This window comes from Antennarius striatus, chromosome 11 (genome assembly GCF_040054535.1).
Source record: "Antennarius striatus isolate MH-2024 chromosome 11, ASM4005453v1, whole genome shotgun sequence".
Classification (NCBI taxonomy): Eukaryota; Metazoa; Chordata; class Actinopteri; order Lophiiformes; family Antennariidae; genus Antennarius; species Antennarius striatus.
The window spans coordinates 9705352-9723740 of record NC_090786.1 but is presented as its reverse complement, the minus strand read 5'-3'; the positions used below and the strand labels follow the sequence as shown (position 1 = coordinate 9723740).

The 18389-nt window shown below is 38.0% G+C and overlaps 1 protein-coding gene across 1 annotated transcript in view; it reads right to left on the bottom strand.

Moving 5' to 3' along the window:
• Positions 1–17488, bottom strand: part of LOC137603913 (VPS10 domain-containing receptor SorCS1-like) — a 43548-nt gene extending 26060 nt beyond the window's left edge. The window contains exons 1-5 of the mRNA XM_068327764.1: positions 16573–17488; positions 4170–4237; positions 2141–2240; positions 1760–1918; positions 515–588 (exon numbers count right to left, since the gene is read on the bottom strand). Of these exons, the coding sequence (XP_068183865.1) occupies positions 515–588; positions 1760–1918; positions 2141–2240; positions 4170–4237; positions 16573–17277 (1106 nt within the window). The 5' untranslated portion in view covers positions 17278–17488. The remainder of the gene's footprint in view (positions 1–514; positions 589–1759; positions 1919–2140; positions 2241–4169; positions 4238–16572) is intronic.
• Positions 17489–18389: the final 901 nt, after the last annotated feature.

Here is an 18389-nt window from a genome sequence, read left to right as displayed (position 1 = left end):
AATAAAAGCCAAAAGAGACACCAAGAAATTCTCTGCCAAGTCATCAGTCCTGATTCTGTGCAATATACATAATGTATCATACAAAATAAATGACAAAAAGATGAATAATATTTAGACATGATTCAATTTGTAATACACTGTGGTATCCCAAGACAATCTCAACAATATTTCATGAGCAGACTGAATTCAACAGATCAAATATTCATTTGTGTGCGTGGAAATTAGAACCTAAGTGCATTACTCAAAAACTAAAATAATGACGACATGCATAATCTATCAACACAAAAATTGCCTGCAAAAAACTTCATTTGGTTTACAGGAATAAAAGCAATGAAACTAAAATGTGTGATGGTATTTTGTTTACTCTATGTTTACATTACCAAAGTGGTGAAAATGGAACATAATGTTAAAAATACACACAATTAAATTTTTAATGGATCTTTTTTACCATATTTTAGCATTTTACTCCTAAATTGACTATAGCCCTCTGCAAAGGACTGGCTGTTGATCTCACCAGTAGAATCTGTTGGGGACGACGTTGTCATGCACATGCTGCCATCTCCTCCCAAATTCAACAGAGACATAGAGCTGAAAAATGAGAAGAATGCATTAGCCAAATGAGTGATGCTATGAATAATAACTCTCACATTATCAAAAAGAATTATAAAACAGTTGTCACATTTGTAGGATTTGTGCCATAAGCATGGTGATGTTGTTTTGAACAATGCACTACTGAAAGGATGCTTAATGTAAAAACACAACCGCGATGAGAACATAACATTTATGCCTTTTAGAATACAGTGACGCTGCAGAGACTGGTTCTTCATATATAAAAACAATACAATTTGTTCTCATTTAAGCATCTTCCCCATTAAACCATTGGGCTCATTTTTACTGCAAAGTGGGAATCGTATCCAAGTAGTCAGGATGTCTCGCCTCTTCATAAAGATCAAGCAGCAACCACTTTCAGCCTGGAGCTTTTACACGGATAAGTAATATCATTTTGACTTATGCAAAAGCTTTAAACTTTTAATAGACATGGCTGACAATAAATTTAAAATTCAACCAAACTTTGTCTAATTTCAACTGTGATAGAATCATGCAAAACTGATGAAATGTAGCTTCAGAAAGAAATATAGACTCACCTGAAGGCAAACTTCTCTTAGAGATTTTTATTTTGACCTGCCAATTGAGCCTTTATCTTTCTCCCTCCACCATTCAGCTCACATCTCTGACCTTGACTATTTGGTCTGAAAATCTCCCAAAAGCAGTCTGGGCAGGCCAGGTTTGATGTTTTTGGTATTGAATGAAGTAGTCAGCAGGGTTCTAACAGAATAATGGCCGCTGTGGTATGTGTGTGTCTTTTTATAAGTTTTATTGTTTAAGCGTGCTCACCTTGTTAACTTCACCTGTCTAGGACACGTCAATGCAAAGTCTGCAGTCAGACCTTGTGACTTTTTGAGGGGAGCAGGTAATCAGTTGCCTGGGTTTCTGGCAACCGCTTCGATTTAAGTGGCAGGTGTCTCCGTTCAAGAAGACCCAGTCCTGAAAGCTAGCTGCTGTTGTTGGAGTGAATGCTTTCAAATGTGATAAATGCCTGTTCTGCAATATTCTAAAGACATCTATTCCAGCAGATCGCTTATACCAAACTATCAAGATGAGCTGCATCTGAACTATACACTACAGCCCTCTCCTTCATCTAGACGACTTTCCACTTGCGATTCGAGCTATTTCAGGCTATCTGACAGCTACACATTACCTTTTGGTCATGGCTGTAAGCCAGAATCCAGTCCTCCTGCTCAGGGTGAAAAAGCAGGCTGAGGATATCAAAGGCTAAGCTGTGTTTCTGATAGGACGCCCCCTCGTCAAGGCTAATGAGCAAGCTGCTCTCCACCTCAGGGTCCGTCAGCAACATGATCTACAACAAGACAAGAAAGTAGACAGGGGAATCAGTGGCCCACCTTGACAGCATTCGTTCCACAGGGTTTAAATGTACTTGTACGATGCCTGAAACATACACACTCCAGTTCCAGCAGGGCTGCTTTGTGACAGATATAGTTTAATGAACACAGTGATACATCCATGCAGAATATTTTTACATGTATGTGTTCTTTTCGTCTAGATCTATGTGGACACATACCTTCCTCTTGTTGTTCGGACTCACGTACAAGTAGCTCAGTATGACTTTTGGCCCGACTTTTTCATTAAGCTTCTCGTATGTGGTCCCATAATCAGTTGACCTAAAATTCAATTATGGGCGAAAGTAAATGATTGTGGTGGGGAGTAAAGGAGAATGAAGCAACACCTTGTTAGGAGGCTGATGGTATCATTAAACATGTCTTTCAGGCAGAAAATTGAAACACCAGAAGTCAAGAGGCAATTTGCTAGATGAATGAAGGCTTTTCTGATTATGAAAATAAACAAGAATATTGTTTATGACATTGTGAAGGCATATTATGATTATCTTTATTATTGTTGTACTGGACTTAATAATTACGTATTCATTTTTTAAATTTTCTCCTTGCCTATTGACTTTACTCTGAGGTTATATGTGTAATAATTGAAATACAACCAAACACATTGCTCCATCACATATTTTAGGGAATTCATGAAAGCCACTGGCTGTATCTTTGCCACAAACTACACAGACACGTTTTTTCATTAAAATAGGATCTTATTTTAAATGAAGTTGTGATCATAACATAAATTTTAATACAGTATACAATTTTCAATCATCATCATTTTCTTAAACATGAGCCCATTTACATATCCAACAAAGACTAGCATTATTATTTCTTCAACTGCATCTGTTAATCAGTCACAGTGACCTATTTCTTCATGTGTCATTCCATTCTTAATTACTAACTACTTCATTATTGGTTATTGGCTGTTTAATAATAGCCAATATATTTAACAGCCAATATTATTTATTTAATGATTTTTACTCCCTTGTCCCCTCAAGTAAAGTGTTAAATCAAGCTTTGTTCAGCCATTGTCTGGAGCTTTTCCACCTCCAAAGTCTCAAGTGAACTTGACGAGTAGTTAGTTTTGAGCAGCTGCAAGCGTGGAGACACGGTCGAGCTCACAGCTCTGTGCTCACCAGACCCCATTTATGCATGTGGTGCAGAAATACTTCCTCTTTTCCACTTGATGTTCCCATAGCGCAAACTTGATTTTTATATGAGCAGATTTTGAAAGTAATTAAACACCGTGCTGCTTGTTAGGAGCATGAAGTAATGAGGGACTACTCAGTGACTGCTCAGTATGATGTTTCATTTTACTTGAGGTGACACGAAAGGAGAAACTAATTACAAATAATCTGTTAACAATTGCTAAATGCTAAATGTAAAGTGACAACTTTCAGAAACATCCTTAAAACACATGCATGCATGTCCTATGATCTTATAGCCTATTAAGTGCTGTCAGTCCAGTCAGCTGCATCTCCACTGTGGATCATCACACTCTAGTACGCTTTCAAAATAAACCCAGCTCTGGACCTACCCAAACCAATTAGGTTTGGCTCCATCTATCCATCATCTATCATTTTCTACATTTTGCTAACTTAGGGGGGCCCAGCGGCAGCCTTCCTGCTGACACCCATCTTGTTCTGCCAAGTCAAGAGACACTACCGCAACAAAGGAGCAGCAGTGGGTGGAGGAGCAGCATCAGCCAAAGAGGTTGGGATGTTTACCAGCGGTAAAACCTCTCTCTCTTTCTCTTTCTCTCTCTCCCTCTGCCTGTCTCTCTCTCTCTCTCTCTCTCTCTCTCTCTCTCTCTCTCTCTCTCTCTCTCTCTCTCTCCCTCTCTCTCTGTCTCTCTCTGTTGTTAACAGTTAGATGTTTGTTAACGTTACTATCTTCATGAATAAATGTGATTTTAAAAATCCATCAGTCTCTCTCTCCCTCTTTCTGTCTCTCTCTGTTTCTCTGTCTCAAAAGGGTAGACAGATAGATAGGTAGATAGACAGACAGACAAACTAATAGATAGATAGATAAGATAGATAGATAGATAGATAGATAGATAGATAGATAGATAGATAGACTGATTGATTGATTGATTGATTGATTGATTGATTGATTGATTGATTGATTGATTGATTGATTGATTGATTGATTGATTGATTTTGTGTAGTTTTGTCAACAAATGTTGTACCAGACAGAAGATCTTACCTCCATAAAGAACTCTCTGTTACTCTTCCAGAGCTGAAGTCGAAATACTTTGTCAACATGAGAATCACCTACAAAACACATCACACAGATAACTAACTTCAGAGTGTGAACATCATCAGTTTTGAAAACCGCAGACATGATGTGTCACGTTGTAAAACAAAGGAGCCAAGGCTTTCTTTCGCATGTCTTCTAACCTTCCTGACAGCCAAGGTTTTATTAAAAATCACACACAACTGTGACGGCATGTCAACTCATTGCCCCATTTGTAATAAAGCTATAAACATGCTTATTCCCTGTGGGTAAGCTGATCACACAGGTATGCTATAATGGATTCTAAATCCCAGCAGGCGACCAGTAACTGCTACCTCTGGTAATCTAATAATAAAATAAATCACCGTTATTAGAAATTCATTCCAAGCACTGAAAGATGAACCTCATAAATAGCAAGGACATCTTTTTTGAAGAGGATCATAAAAAGTGTCACAAGTGGTTTTGACAATTAATAACAGACAGGCCTTTACTTATGACATAGAAAACCAGTAGGTTTCAACATGTCTTTTAGATTACCCCATATATGAATGACTCAGAGTGGATATTTCCATTTGGTGCAGCACATATTAGGACCTAAATCAAAAGTGTGTTTTAATGCATGTAATGCATGTAAGGAATGTGTGTTTTAATGCAGGTAATTAAAGTCATGTTTACATATATCAACATGTAAATTAATTTCCTCTCAGAAAGGCAGAACTACAGGATAAGAAAAAAAAATTATTTTTATGATAATTTCTATCAAAAACTGCTTTTTTTCAATGAGCCAGGAAGTTTTATTAAAAGTCAACAGTGCTTTATCTGTTGTTAACATTGTGCCCTTCACCCTTTACAGAAATTAATCACTAGCAATGCCCTGCCTCCACTAGGCAATCGTAAAATGTGCAGATCATACGGCTCTCTTGGGAAGCCTGTCCATAGATTTTGTCCGCAGCAATCTTATAATTATTGAGTGTTATGGGTGTTTGGGGTATCATTACCTATAACAAGAAAGGACTCGATCATATAAACAACAAATGTGAACTTTTTTTAAGCCCTGCCCTAACAAAAGTTTTTCATTTTCCAGGGTTTTGCTGAAAATCAAAGAAATCAATTGTCCTCATGTCTGCAAGATAAAAACCTTACAACGCTTGAGAATCACTGTTTTGATGAAGCAGAATGGACACACTGTGGCTTCTTGGTTCCAGTGAACAATGTCAAAATCCAGTATCCCTAGTATGTGAAGCTAAATTAGTCAATCCTAATATCCCTCACATAAAGTCAATAAAAGCAAATGTCATTTATAAAAAATCCTCGTAATATACAATGTTTCTCCTGTCCTTAAAAAAACTTAACACGTGGTCATTTCAGGTCATTTCATTTCTAACTGATGAATTACCAATGTAGTAATTGATTACTGTACTGTAAATGACTTATCACATCAGCTCTTTAATGTAATCTGTCAATAACTTTGTCCAATATAACATGGCGATCAGATATTTTCAAGCCATGAGAATAGAAGCAAAGGAGTATGAATGCCTAATGAAGGATGACATAAAGGAAAAATCAAAAAAAGGGCAAGTTGTGTTGTAGTTGTGCATGATATATCAGTTTAAATATTGTGAATATCAAATAATGTGCCACAAAGGAACACAATAAGCTTCTGAAGAACCTTCTGCTGTTAATAATGCAAATTAATACAGTCAGCTTTGCTTTATGTCCTAATTATTTGGCCTCTTTGTTAATAAACTCGCCAAGAAAATTCTCTGTGATTACTCTGTGATGAACGCATGAAATTCTTTAAATGAGCATTAGTTTATGGATAATCCATGTGGCTTGTTATAACTATGGTATCTTTCCCCAAGATTGAGTGCAGAGATTCATAGCCTAGACACACACAAAAAATGTCCTTTATTTTCAAAACGTCATGCCTGTTCAGTGTAACAATTACCTTGATGCATTTACTTTTGGAAGGATTTGGGATTACAGTTGGATATAATGTGCTTCACCTGATTACCAGCCAAAAAAGTTTCCTGTGTTCTAAAGGATGTTCAAAGTATAAGGAGAAGCCCTATGGCTGCAGTTAAAAGCATCAATATTGTGATACAATATTCACTTTGTAGATATTTCTGTGATTGGGTTGTTTGAAGTTCAGCATGTCACATAAGCCTTTAAATTGCTATTTGAAACCACTGGATAAACATTATTCTTTTATGATTATATAACCTACTGTCAGATTATAAATAACAATGTCATGTGTATTAGCATAATTTTTCCTTTGAATTTCAACCAAGATGTCACATCTGATGCCAGCTACCACATAGTGTATAGCCCATTAGTCTGCTGTAACATCAGCAGATCTCTAAACTAGATTACTTGGCATCCAATAGCAAGAAAATTGATTTTTCAAACTCTAATCCTTTGTAAATCTTAAACCTTGAGGTAAATGGACTGGGATGAATTTGATCATTATTGCAAGAATGAAAGGCTTAATGGTGACTTAAAGGGCTTAGGTGAGGAGATTACTGTTGTGAAATAAAGGTGTTGTATGAAGAGGAGAAGGGGGGATTCTGTTATTGAAGAATGAACACCTGGGACAAATGAATGAGAGACAGAGACACGTTCAATTTATTCCCACTCTAACCAACCCATTGATCCACCTCATCAGTTGCTAGAATTAAGATTCCTCATCAATAAAACTGTCACCACATTAGCCGCTGCAATTACAATGGACAATTCCATAAAATCAATTGTTGCAGGATTTACTAATGGTGAAATGAATCATTAACACTAAATCAACATATAAAAACAGTTGCCTTTTCCAAAGAGTTTTTTCTTTTTTTTTTATCCAGCACATACTGGGATAGGCACTGACTCTAGTTTCACCATAAACAGAAACAGGATATGAAAATTACAACCAATTTTTTGTGTTTTTTTCTTTGGAGAGAATGTCCATGAGCAAAGAAATTATTACAAAAAGGGTGTCTTCTATGATTCGATATCACAATCCTTGTGTTGAAAGGGTTACGCTTAATGCTTTTTATCATTGTTGTTATTATTGTTATTATTAGTATTATTAATAGAATATTAATATTAACATTATCATTGTAGTCAGATTGTTGCAGCTTTATGTATGAAATTTAATTTTCACATTTTCCTTAGCACTCTCAGTTCTGTGTAATGATGATTTGCAAATCAGTGTTAACATCAACAGCACCTCTAAGACAAACTAACGGGGAAGGAAAAGGGTGAGAAAACTAGCCTAAAAATAATACAAGGAACACAGAACAAATTTTAGCAAGCAGATTCAGACTCCAGGGGCCACTACATCACATGAACCTTGACGTAATAAAATCACCACAATAGACATTTAACAGCATAATTTAACACCATTTCCCCAAAAAAAAAAGTCTTATTTCATTTCATTGTTTATGTGCCTGCATTTCACTCCGCAGCAACAGAAAACCAGCACAAAGCACATCCGTTTGTCAATACCACCTCTGTGAGACACGTGACGTGCAGAGGCTTTTGTCTGCCACATCAATTTACATCACTTCATTAACAAAGGCAACATTTCCTCACGGAGCAGATGTTGCACTGAAGCCCTGTTGTTTGAAGTCAGAGCTGTTGGCTCTCTCATGAATATCAGGTCACTGCAATTATAAATTATAAAGCCGCAATAAAGTAACAATTTACAGGTGAGTACTTACTAAAGAATGGGTTTGGAACAACCTGATAGTTAATGAAGCATTACTAAGCAGTTCCTGAATCACTCTTATTAAGGGGTGACATATCGCATGAGGATGTGTTACTGCACAATACTAAGACGATAGGTTCACCTGTTCCCTCATTACTTTATGACTGACCATGACTTTTAAATGCATGAGTTGTTTTTCATTTTCTCTTCACTTATTGCTTGGTAAAAAATAAAAACTTGATGCTATACTGGGGAGTATTACCAAAGCAACTTCACAGTACTTTGCAGAAAACAAACAATGGAGAGAAAAAAGGACTTGTGCTTGAGAGCACAGACTTTATACTTTGAAGATGAATAAAAGAGCACAAGTCCTTGATTCCAGAGGAAGATCTGCTATAATGTGACTGATGGCAACATTCTGATGGTTCAGCAGGTGGTAATACTATCGATCTGTGATCATTGAACAACATAGATTTTAAATGGGCAGCAAGCATATCCTCTGTATTACAGTTACAGCTTTACAGCACAAGAGCAAGCTTCTGATTTTATTGCACTGCTCATGTCGGGACGACTGCCATGTGTGGAAGAAGAAGCTCGGTTGATCAGTCATCTGAGACGGCTTTCTTCTTCTGTGTGCTTCTGCTCTCACATCATTTGCCTCTTCACCATGAAAAAAAGCCCAATACAGTCTGCACTACAACAGCCTGCTGGGTTTGGAGACTTCTGCTTTCATGGGGAGGAGATCTGATCAATGCAGGCAAGCGTATATAGCGAGTGTGTATATTTTCCACCCCAACCCTAAAATCTGTCCTTGGCTGTATAAGGATGTTTGTTTTTTCTTTTTAAAACTCCCTCTTGTTCTTGTGCAGAGTGTATGACGTGCCGAGTTTAATGGTGAAGGACTGTAGTTGGGTTTTGACCAACTAAAATCTCCTTCGACTCTCTAATTAAGTACAAACTCAATTCCAAAAAAGTTGTGATGGTGTTTAAAATATATTTATGATACTTCCACCATCTGCTAACCCTTCTTGACAAACAGCTTACTTATTTACTATTACGAAAAACAGAAAACAGATAAAATACTTAATATCACATCTAACTTTATCTATGGCTATTGCTATTTCTAAATAAATGTTTATTCTTAATTTGATCCCAGCCAAAAACATCTGTTTGAAATGTTCCAAAGGAAAACAGGTTAATTCTAACAGGTAATATTATCATGGCTGGGTATCAAGGAACCCATGAAAGGTTCACCTGTTCACAAACATGGATGTTTACACTGGCAGAAACCTTTGGCTTTAGTCTTTGCCACCAAAACAAAAGTGAAGAAACATTTATCAGGTTTTTTTTTACCTGATGGAGAATAGCATAGAATAAAACTTTAAGTTCCTGGCTTCTGATTGAGTGAGCAGCCAAGTCACTCTCTCTTCCTCTTGTGTCAGACACACAAAGTGCAATTCAAAGCAGCTCTCTATGTCCCTCTGCAAAAAAAATCATTACTAACTGACTCACTCAGCTGTAACATTGGTTCTGTTTTGACCACATGTCATGTATCAATGTAACCAAGCCTATTTGTGCAAACAGCTAACACAATAATGCTAGAGCTAAAGCAAGAGGTAGAACTTCAGTTTAAGTACAACTAGTTTCTTGTTTTGTTTCTTGATAGATTAAGCTTTCACGCTACTAGTACATTTAAATAGACTCTGAACTACCTGTTGTGTAACTACTACATTTCTACTACATGCACTGCATTTTTATTAGATTTTAATTTACCATTTTATGGAGCAAATCAAGATTTCATTTAGCAAACAAAATATATGCAAAATCAAAACATTTACAGCTCAGATATGATGGATGTTTGACTTCCAAGTAGATTATAAGGAGTAGTCAGTTAATGTATTAGGTATATAAGGTGAATAAAACGGCAACTACTCCCTGCTTGCTACATTCAGCACAGACTAAAGAAATCCTCATAGAGAAGCAAGGATTACAAATAAAAACAGCAATCTGAAGGGTTCATGGTATTAAACAATATCACCATAGAAGCTTGGTGACTTTCTGTTGCATTGCTTTATTCAGTGAGACGGTTTCTGCACAGAGCTGAGCTAAATATTACCACCTCTGTTTATCATTGTAATGCAGGCAATGCCACATCCACTAATGTGTCAGGGAAAACTGATTGTTTATCTGTGGTTGTCTTGGGTTTAGTCGGGGTGTTACAATTCTAATCATTATGAATTTCATGAATTTATTTATGTTTCTTTAGCAGAATGTGTGATTTTGACTTTCTTGAACAACAGGGTAGTACTCCTCCCCCCCCTCATCTGCTGTGCGTCCATTATAGCCAACCAGGAGAAGAGGTCAACACTCTCAGCTTGAGCCACAGGGTGTCCTGAACAGGTCATAATTCTGTATGAATCCATCAGTGTTCATAACAGGGTAGTGATGGTGTACTAAGGAGGGACAAAAGCAAGATGGGGGGTATAGAAAGCAGAGGAATAATGAAAACTGTGTCAGGCAATAAATTGAGTTTAAATATTTATCACATTATGTCCCATTAGTCCCCATAAGGTACACTGTGAAAAGACAGAGCAGAGTAGGTATGATTGAAAAATGTCTCTGGCGTCAGACACATTAGATGCGGCTGTAATCAGTCAAGCTGTAATGTCTCCAGAAATTATCTTGTGCTGCTTCCTGCAGGGGTTGAGACATTAAGACAATCCAACAAAGGACACAACTGAACAAAGTGATTCATAAATACTTCATAAATCATTATATTTTCATTAAAAGTAGCATAATTTGTGTTTCTGTCCTGCGGGTTTCAGTTTTGTCGGGTTCATATTGGTGCAAATATGAATATAATTTTGGATCAAAGGGTTGCAAATCTTAAATAGGTGCATTAAGGTACAAAAAACCATTTTCACAAATAGAATATAACAAATTTTCAAATGCTACACTTTTACGTACCTTTGATCGCCTGAATTACGTGACGATTAATAATTCAATAAACCTTTATTTTTTCATGAATAGTAGATCTGATAGTGTGTATTGAATAGAAATGAGGTGCATCCACCTCATACAAGAAAACCCTGCTCAGCATTGACAAAGATGTCACATATTTCAGCAGCTCAAGTTATTTTAACTTTTTCAGTAAATCTTTCTCTGGCATTGGACGATGCCACCAAATACAGTATTTTTATACAGAGTGTAGCCATCGAAGCAATAAGTAAGATGAAACTATTGCAGACTTGGACAGTCTCCAATTTGCAGAGGCAGATGAGACTCTCTACCAAGAGCTTAATAAAGCAGAAGAAGAGAAGCTACATACAAGCCTGTAAAGCATAATGTCAGCAGAGACTCTACTAGGAAATGGAGGAGCTCAGAAACAATCCTGACATGGACCTGAGTAACCATGAGCAGCGCAGAGACTGGGTTTGGGCAATATATTAAAACCTTCCAGCTGGCCTCTCTTCCAGTGAACGAAGACTGACTTAATAGTCATGTAACTGAATTCAAAGTCAGCAGAGACTAAATTAAACTTGCCAAAACTGATGTATTGTCTTTCCACTGTTCCTGCAACCTGGGTTAGTTAGGTTAGTTACTGGGTTAGCTTGCTGCTCCACAACATTCTATAAGTGCCCATCATCACATGAGCAAAATAAGCAGCATAGCAGTATCGGGCAGCCATAGATTTGACATTTGATGGCAGCATTTCAAACGCTGAACAGCTATTTTTCAAGGTTGCAGAAAGCATAGTAAAAAAAGCTCTCTGCCATAAATAGAAGAACTCAACAAATGGTTCACACATAGAAGATTTTGAGCAGCTTTAAGAAAGAACGCCTGTGTAGTCATTTTTGCCAGAAGATGGAGAACCCTAAAATGTTACAAAGAAGAAACGCTTTAAATACTGAAGAGCAATCTGAGGCTCATGGCCAGCAAGATGTGGACAGATGGTCTTGATCAAAAGATTTTCTTCAGGGCAAAAACTCAGAGAACTGTTCTGGATGCCGAAGCATTCTTCATCATCCTGGCCCTCAAACTGAGACAAAGAAGAAAAGGAGAAGAGGATGGTGTGCATGTCAAACTCTGATGTCTTCATGCTTGATAACACTATGAGAACATAAGTATCTGTATGTCTTTACTTCAGTTAAATGTCACTTGTGATAGGTATTAAAAAATACATGCATTTTTTTTATTCTCTGTGGACTTTACATGACTCATGATTCATATGGCATTTGAAACATGTGGACAGAGCAGGCAGAGAATACCATTTCTGTAATCTTAAGAATATCCCATGATTCAAATAAAACTCAACTTTGCTGGAGAATAGGATACACTGCCTCTATTGTCCATCCTGTGGGTAAATATTTATTTTTCCATTCATAATAGAATTGAAAAAATGAATGCTTTCTGAGGTTTTTAAAAAAAGAAAAACATTGTCAAGGCCATGCTTGTATTTAAGCCCTTCAGTAGCTTAGTCGGGGCTAAACCGCTGTTCAGTGTCAGAAGTCACATCATGACCACACAGTTGATTCATCTAATCTGTGGTCATACATCTGAACTGCAGAGAAATGTCCCTTTTCAAACATTTTCCATCTGTCCACGAAATAAATTTGCCTCTATTTAAGTCAGAAACGACAACAATAACCTTTTACAGAGTAAAGGCAACAGGGCATGCATTGGGCAGCATCAGGCTGTGTATCACAAACAACCAACACCATAGCATGGTACTGCTTAACACTAGAGATCTGCATTTAGTGTGAATGTGGAAATTTTCTTTAATTCTTCCAGTGTGTAGGATTTAGTGGCATCTAGCATTGAGGTTGCTGGTCCCAAATGCCTATTAATACATGAGAGGCTCAAAGGGGAGCCGATGTCAGACAATAACGACATGAATCATTCGAGCAGCAGCTTTCAACTGAACACTCTTTTGTTCAGTCCTTGGTTTTCATGTTGATTGAAAATCCAAAATAACAAGCAGCTCAGATTTAAAACTGTGATAAAAAGGACAGATGATAAAAGAAGAGCATCATCTGCCAATGCTTGTGGAGCAAACAGGAAAATTAAAAAATCAAGTCAATGACAAGCTCAGCGTCTCATAAACTTTATCTACAGATTGATTTTATTCCTGCAAGCCTGAAACAATTATCAGATTTCTGAATTTGCAGCAAATTACCACCACATCAAATCAGACTGCTCACTGCAATTCTTATTTATTCAATATTGATTTGTCTGCAGATTATTGATTAACGTAATACAAATTAGTTGTCTTTGTGTAACAGACAAATGGCAGTAGCTCTTGCAGCTCTTATGAGAAGTGTAGGTGGGAAAGTTTAATTCATTTACAACTACGTCAGCGCGTGAGGACAACTGCGTGAAGTGTGAAACATATTCTGTACATCAGTCACCAAGCCTTTTTTTTTTTCTGTATCAATACGGGCTTCCCTATGTACTTAAAATGTGTCTATCTTTTTTGTCTATCATTCTGCGATGCAGTTAGGTTGTGGTGCGAATGGCTGCTGATATTATCATACACAGGGGATCTGTTTGCACCGTTATATCTGAACTGTGGCTAGTAAAATCTTTACACTGAGATGGAGGGGTGTGGCATATAGAAGAAGTGGGAACAGACTCACATTACATAGTTGGTGGGCAGAATAAAATTTGTCAAAGCAGGACTGGAATGCCTTGTATCTTATATCCTGACAATAGTAACCTGTCACAGAATCCAAATGCATAAATTAGGTTTAATGAAGTGATAGTAGAATTCATTAATGGATGTTAATTTGGAAGCTGATTTTTTTTCCCCCAAAGGTTTTTATAATACTTATTAATGTTATATGGTAATATGGTTTTCACTGTCTTGCAGACACCACTCTCATGTCGGTCTACAAAATACAAAGCTACCAGCTAATTAGCTTGTCCTTTATCATAGCAAAAAGAAGCTAAGAAATCCATGAAATAGTTTAGATATTTAAGTGTCAAGTAAAGAAACTATGTGTTTTTCTGTCAGGGTTGATATTCATACCTGATATCAGTGATCAAGAAAATCTATGACTGATATGTACAACTGAAAGAAGTAAAATGCAAAAAGCAGTAACTGAATTAAGTTCCATTTTCTCAAGGACTGTACTTTAGTGTGGTTCTACAGTAAATTTTGAACACTTAAATGAAGTTGCCATTAATAGATGTGCATACAGTAACCCCAGTCCAGAACGAAGCACTCCACTGTTGTGAATGTCGGGTTGATTGGTTGTCTGTCTCTTTAAGTGTCACATGATTGTGAACTAGTGACCTGTTCAAGGTGCTCCCTGCCTACCATCTACTTGAAGAAACGTAGCTGTTCAAAGGTTCGGCACTGCTGAGATCGGTTAACTGCACAGACAAGCAAATGTAGTCATCTCATTAAAACTAATACCAGGAGGTCAGTGGCTATCTCACAACTAGGGTCAATGTCATGGAGGGAGTCATCCATAGGCCATGGCAACCCAAGTCATTTATTGGCCACACAGACTCAGACGTTCAGATTCTATCTTTGACATAAAACTTTGCAATTTATTGATTAAGTTATATGTATCATACTGGGAAAATGAAAACCTTATTGACTAAATTAAATTAAATAGAGACATAACTTTAAAAAAAATGATTACATCAATTGGTTATATTTGGGTTAGTGACTAATCTGTTGCTCAGTCCATGACAGGCTAATTTTATTACAGCAGTTGTCATTTGGTCAAAATAAGCTTATATAATGAGTAGGTTGAATATTATCTTTCAACTACAGTCAGAGTTCTAAAATTATTTGATGTAAATGTAGCAATTTTTTTAAAGTAGTTTTTAATGATCCAAGTGGTGCTGTGTGTGTGTGTGTGTGTGTGTGTGTGTGTGTGTGTGTGTGTGTGTGTGTGTGTGTGTGTGTGTGTGTGTGTGTGTGTGTGTGTGTGTGTGTGTGTGTGTGTGTTTGTGTGTGTGTGTGTGCGTGCGAGTGTGTATGTGTGAGTGTATGTGTGTGTGTCAATGCGTGGGTGACTGTCAGTATGCATCGTGTGTGTGATAAAAAAGAGGTTTTGTTAGAATAGGACCTGGGTTGGTTGAAAGTAAACTCTTATCATCAAGCATTTACATCACAGCACAAATTCTAAAACACCATTTTATGCATATACTGGTTATTCTTCTATATCTCCGTCATTGATATTTACTGTGATAAAAGCACCCCAAATGTCTCACTTTTCAATCAATTACATCATAAAAGTAATAAATAAAATATTGAGCCTTATCCAAAAGAAAATAGTGAAACAAAAGAAACAGTTCTATCTGTAGCTAAATGAATAAATGCATAAATAAATAGATATATAAATATATGAAAACACATTTCCTTTGCTGACTTTGTTGAGCAAATGCTGCAATGGATACATTTGATTGCATCACTGTTAAAGCTGATGTGAAATGAGTTGGTCTTGCTGACTGATTTAAATCTGTTATATAAATGCAGCACCAGGTGGAAATTTTACATCCATTTTTGTGGCATTGGTGTCAGAGAAAAACACCTTCTGTTCTGATTAAGTATAAGAAATTGCCATTTGTCTTGTGGTCTTCTCAACCTGCATGCTGCCATTAGATTAGAGCACCATAATGTCAAACTGTGTGACTCACAGTCATACAGATCTATAAAGCCAAACGCAAACATATCCCAGTGACTCATTATCTGTCTGCACTTCATAAATAAATGGGTAATAGCTTTTTCTGCTCAGAAAAACAAACAAACAAAACTTAAATTGCTCAGATGCCAGAAAAGGATGCACTTTCCAGGAATCTTGGATCCTGCTTTCCCCAGATCAATCCTGTATACCATACACTGATTTCACATTAGATCATACCTCCAAATAATCTGTCTTACATCTGAAACAGTCCCAGGGTGTAACTGAATCTAGCAAAATGCCTAAAAGCTCATTGATGCTTCCATCTCTAGCAGGCTGCAAACAGACATATCGCTGACTGGAAAGTGTGTTTAGGGGATACATATAATTCAACTTCTGCTGCTTGGCTCCTGATAAGAAAAGAAAGAAAGAAAAAGCAGAGCATGGGTGTGGTTTGGATGAGCATTATATGACTCCACATATACTTTTGATTTGATCTGAATGTCCATTCTCTGGTAAAACTCTAAATGGAATAGAATAGACCCTCTTTTGTATTAAGAATTTTCTCATTTTCTCACATGCTCTAAACGCAGGTGATTAATGGTCAGAATCATAAGAGGACTGGATGTTCTTAAACTGGGGGGAAGGTAGTCCCCTGGGTGTTAGGAAGGGCTCCAACAGGTAAAAACTCACATCGCACATTCTTGTGGTTATCTCGCATATTCATAATTCCACAGCAACACCATATGATGCTTAATCTTGTTGGTTTTATTAGCAGTGAATCACGTCAAGATTTGTTTTGTCTAACGACGTGAGATATATTTAAAATAACTTGTACATTATTTGGTAGATAAGGCTCTCCCACAAAGATTCCCTGGTGTCATTCATTAGATCATTCAACAAAAAATCGGCACAATGCGTCTGAGTGTGAGAGGGAGATGAAGACATCCTTTGCGCAGTCAGAACTAATAATCAATCAATTGACCATGATGCAAGCCTCCGGAGGTCCGTGCGTAAACCTGGGGGGGCATGAACTACTCACGCTGCTGTTCTGTCCCGACCAGTGCACCATCGCCTGGTTGTGAGCCGTGTCCCCGGTCAGCGCAAATGTGGAACTTGTGAGCTGAAACTCCTCCTGATCGGTAAACGAAGCATCCTCTCCGTTCTCCGGTCTGAATCCGGACCAAGTCTCTGCGCTCCTCGCACCTCGTATCCGTCCCCACTTGGTCACATCCGTGGCCCCTTTCCCCGTCGGACCAACAGGCACAGCATTTACATCGCCGCTGTTTTCCCCATCATCGTTGCTGTTGTCATTCACATCACCGTTATTAGGAGAAAGGACAGCTACGTGTGACACACTTGGAGAAAACTCTTTCAGGTGTGAAAGTTTTTGCTGACCGTTCGAGACGTCTTCCTGGCAACAGTTTTTATTATTTTCCTGCGCTTTAGATGAACTTTCTTCCCTCGTGGATAATTCCGCAATATTGTGGTCTCCGTCCCCATCGGCGGTGGGTTTGGTGCTCGGTGACCATTCGGTAAATCCAACAAATTCTTCAGATGGTGCCTTGTCAAGATTAGTCGGATCCAGCCCCGACACTTCCCGGGGAAATGCTGTGACTGGCGGCAGCTGGCACGATGGAATGCACTTTACCTCCGCTTTTATGCCGCCCAGGATGGAAGTTAGGGTGAAGAGCCAAATCCACTCCGAGAAGATTACAAAAAGGCATTGACTGCGGCGCGTCTCCATTCTGCGTTAATTCCGACCTCAGGCGCGTTAAAAACATACCATCTTTTTTACCCGTGAGTGCTGTCTGTCATCACCTGCTGAAGTGGAGCCCGTCAATGTGCTGTGGGAGGTGCAGCAGTGCGCGGACAAGTGATCCCATGTACTGATGCAAACGATGCATCAGAGGAGGAGCTGGAGGCTGAATCTTCGACGAGAGGGGAGAGGGGGCCCCATCTATCCGCATCCTCATCTCAACCTGGATGGGGGGGAAAAAGAAAAAAAAAAAAACAGCAACTGGCTGCACTCTTAATTAAGTTATATTTCTGTAGATGCTCCTTGTCCCTTGAGGGTATGCATTCTGTTGTCGAGCGCCAGGTGCAATATAATTATGGTATATATGAATGGGTCATCATCCTATATGTAATTATGCATTGTATTTATAACAGTCCGAAAGGTCTTCAGATGTTCAAGTCCCTTGGGAGAAGTCAAGAAACATTAATGGCCCTGCCTCTGGTCGTCTTTGTGGAAATGCTCCTGACAGAGGCTTTATGGAAGATACAATGAGGCTTTGCATTTTCCATTAGTGCAGGCCTGAGTAATCAGTTAACAGGGATGCGTGTGTTCACTGCCAATTACAGTACACTATGCAGGTAATGACTCTGTTGTGCCCAACTACAAAATGGCTGGCAAATTATTTCACTGCTGCTTCATTGCTGTATCACCCATTCAACGCAGCTGAATGGAAAGAAATCTCTTCACAAACATTTTTAAGTGAATTAGAGACAATATGTATAAGAGAGAAATGTTGATTAGAATTCAAACTGAAGGTGCATTGACCAAATTTTGCCTCTGCTGTTGTTCATAAACACAAGAGGAGAGTTAAGGGAGCATGGTGACAAATAAAAGCTTACCATTTCCATGAAATGCAGACAGACTGGAGTATGTTATATTTCTCCACACATGTAAAGACTGTGTTTCAGACAGCTAATGGCAAACCATTAGTGGTACTAGAGCCTGTCCAAATCCCACGATTACATTCTTTTTCTGGGCAGCATTTAGTCAATATGGATGAGGATGCTGTTGACTGGTGACTGATGCTGAAGAGACTCCTCGTATCGAGCTGTGTTCTCCCC